Raw genomic sequence first — 1,843 nt, 5'->3', positions numbered from 1 at the left:
ATCTCCTGACCTCGTGATCCGCCCGTCTCGGCCTCCCAAAGTGCTGGGATTACAGGCTTTGGCCACCGTGCCCGGCCTCACCCCTGTATCTTAAGTGCAGCTGCCTCACCCATCGTCACTGCTCAGTAACTGTTTGTTTATTTATTTATTTATTATTTTTTAATTTTAGGCAAGCTTTATTACAGAAGTCCATTATTTTAAGTGACTTTTTGTCGATTTTAAATGTGTAAGGAAGGTCTAAAGTGAAGCTTGGAACCACTTAGTATCCAAGAGCGTGGCAGGAGCATCCAACCCCTCAAAGCAGGTGGCATGGGTGCCATGGGAGGGGATCTGGGGCCTGTGTTGTGCCCTAAATCTTCCTCCACCTGAGACATGCACCCCAGTGTACCAGAGATGCCTAAGACTCTAATCCCCCAGCTCTGGCTGTGTGGAAAAGGTGCCTACTTCACAGAATCAAGCTTCGGTTGACTACATGCCAAACAGAGACAAGGTTAAGTGTGGCCTTTCATGGTGTCAAGAAGCAGTTAGCATCCTGACTTCCCCTCTACTCACTGGCTGACCTGCTGCAGCCTCCCTGGGCACCTCAGGCACAGAAGATGAGCTCAGGGATCTGCCCACCCTGGACCCCAGTCCCGTTGGTGCTGTCCGAGGAGCACTGGAACTGGAAGGCCACCTTTCCGCACTGCACTTCCATCATCCCCTCCTGCCCAAAGTAGCTGAGGTTGCTGCCATCCAGGACAGCACTGGCGGTGTAGAAGATGTCTTGTTCAACCTGGACCGGGTGTTCAAACCAGACCGGGAAGGTGTTACTGGATCCGTCCGACATAAACTTGGTCAGGTTCTGAGCCAGAACCATCCCCAGCCGCTTGAGCTCAATCTTCACGCTGTACTCAGCCTTCCCAGAGCTGGACCCATACAGGCTCAGCCCCACAATAAATACCCTTCTGTCCACTGCAAACTGGATGCTGTCGCAGCGCCCACGGTACTGCCATTGGTTGCTGCCGTAGGCAGAAGACTGGAATCGGTGGCACCTCTGCGGGGAGAGGCCCTTCCTCTTGGTCAGGGGGAAGTCCAGGCGGGGCTTGTTGGTGGCCCTGTACCACAGGAAGATGGCGTGGGTCTCCTCCAGAGTCAGGATGTCTGCCTGGGCAGCGCCGTTGGCAAACTCCTCTAGGGTCATGGTTGGAATTCGGACCAGATAGAGGGCTCGCCCCAAAACATGCTTCTTGTTTCGTGGGATGACTGGCAGCCCCTGCCTCTTGCACTCTGCCTCAGCCCAGTTCAGGAGGGCCTCGAAGACCACCGCCTCCTTGGTGTTGAAGGATCCCGAGTGATAATGATCTCCAACGTCTGCCGGTCTATCTCACAAAAGCCTTCGGACCGCAGGACCATCTCGGTCTGTGCATCGATGGCCTCCCAGCAGCGCTGCGTCAGCTCGGGCTCCTCAAACAGCCGGCTCTGGGACACCAGGACGCAGGTGTTCTTGGCTTTCAGACTTGTCTCCAGAAAGTTGATGCAGGCTTTTGCCAATGCTGGGACGATGTACTTCTTAGCAGCGTACAGAGTGGCCAGCACCGTATCAGCTTCCAGATCGATCTCATCACTGTGCACGTACTTTAAGAGGATCAGAAAGGCTGCGGGCTCCACGTCTGGAATGTGAATTTCAGATTTGACTTCCGCCAGGTCCCCATAGAACATGGCATAGAAGACGGAGCTGAGATAGCCAGGACGTACTTGTGGGCGGGCACCGTCCTGGTCGCCCCCGGGGGCCCCAAGACAAAGTGACAAAGTGCAGTCGGCCACGAGCTCATTGTTTTTTTTTTTTTTTTTTTTTTTTTTTTTT

General features: G+C 54.0%; 2 protein-coding genes across 3 annotated transcripts in view; both read right to left on the bottom strand.

Annotated features, from left to right (window-relative positions):
* Window positions 1-1,843, bottom strand: part of CNR2 (cannabinoid receptor 2) — a 49,020-nt gene that overhangs the window by 35,629 nt on the left and 11,548 nt on the right. Inside the window, exon 1 of one of the 2 annotated variants that reach the window (XM_017886567.1) lies at window positions 561-630. The exons of the other annotated variant lie outside the window; for it this stretch is intronic. The gene's annotated coding sequence lies outside the window, so the exon portion shown is untranslated. Of the gene's footprint in view, window positions 1-560; window positions 631-1,843 lie in introns of those variants that run through there. 2 annotated transcript variants of the gene reach the window in all.
* LOC108538463 (BTB/POZ domain-containing protein 6-like) overlaps window positions 163-1,843 on the bottom strand; it is a 13,227-nt gene continuing 11,546 nt past the window's right edge. Inside the window, 3 exon segments of the mRNA XM_017886568.1 lie at window positions 163-1,323; window positions 1,326-1,718; window positions 1,721-1,806. Coding sequence (XP_017742057.1) covers window positions 584-1,323; window positions 1,326-1,718; window positions 1,721-1,806 — 1,219 coding nt within the window. The 3' untranslated portion in view covers window positions 163-583.

Source organism: Rhinopithecus bieti, unplaced genomic scaffold (assembly GCF_001698545.2).
Source record: "Rhinopithecus bieti isolate Rb0 unplaced genomic scaffold, ASM169854v2 scaffold_14826, whole genome shotgun sequence".
Lineage (NCBI taxonomy): Eukaryota > Metazoa > Chordata > Mammalia > Primates > Cercopithecidae > Rhinopithecus > Rhinopithecus bieti.
The sequence above is the reverse complement of the archived record's forward strand: the minus strand, read 5'-3'. Positions and strand labels throughout refer to the sequence as shown.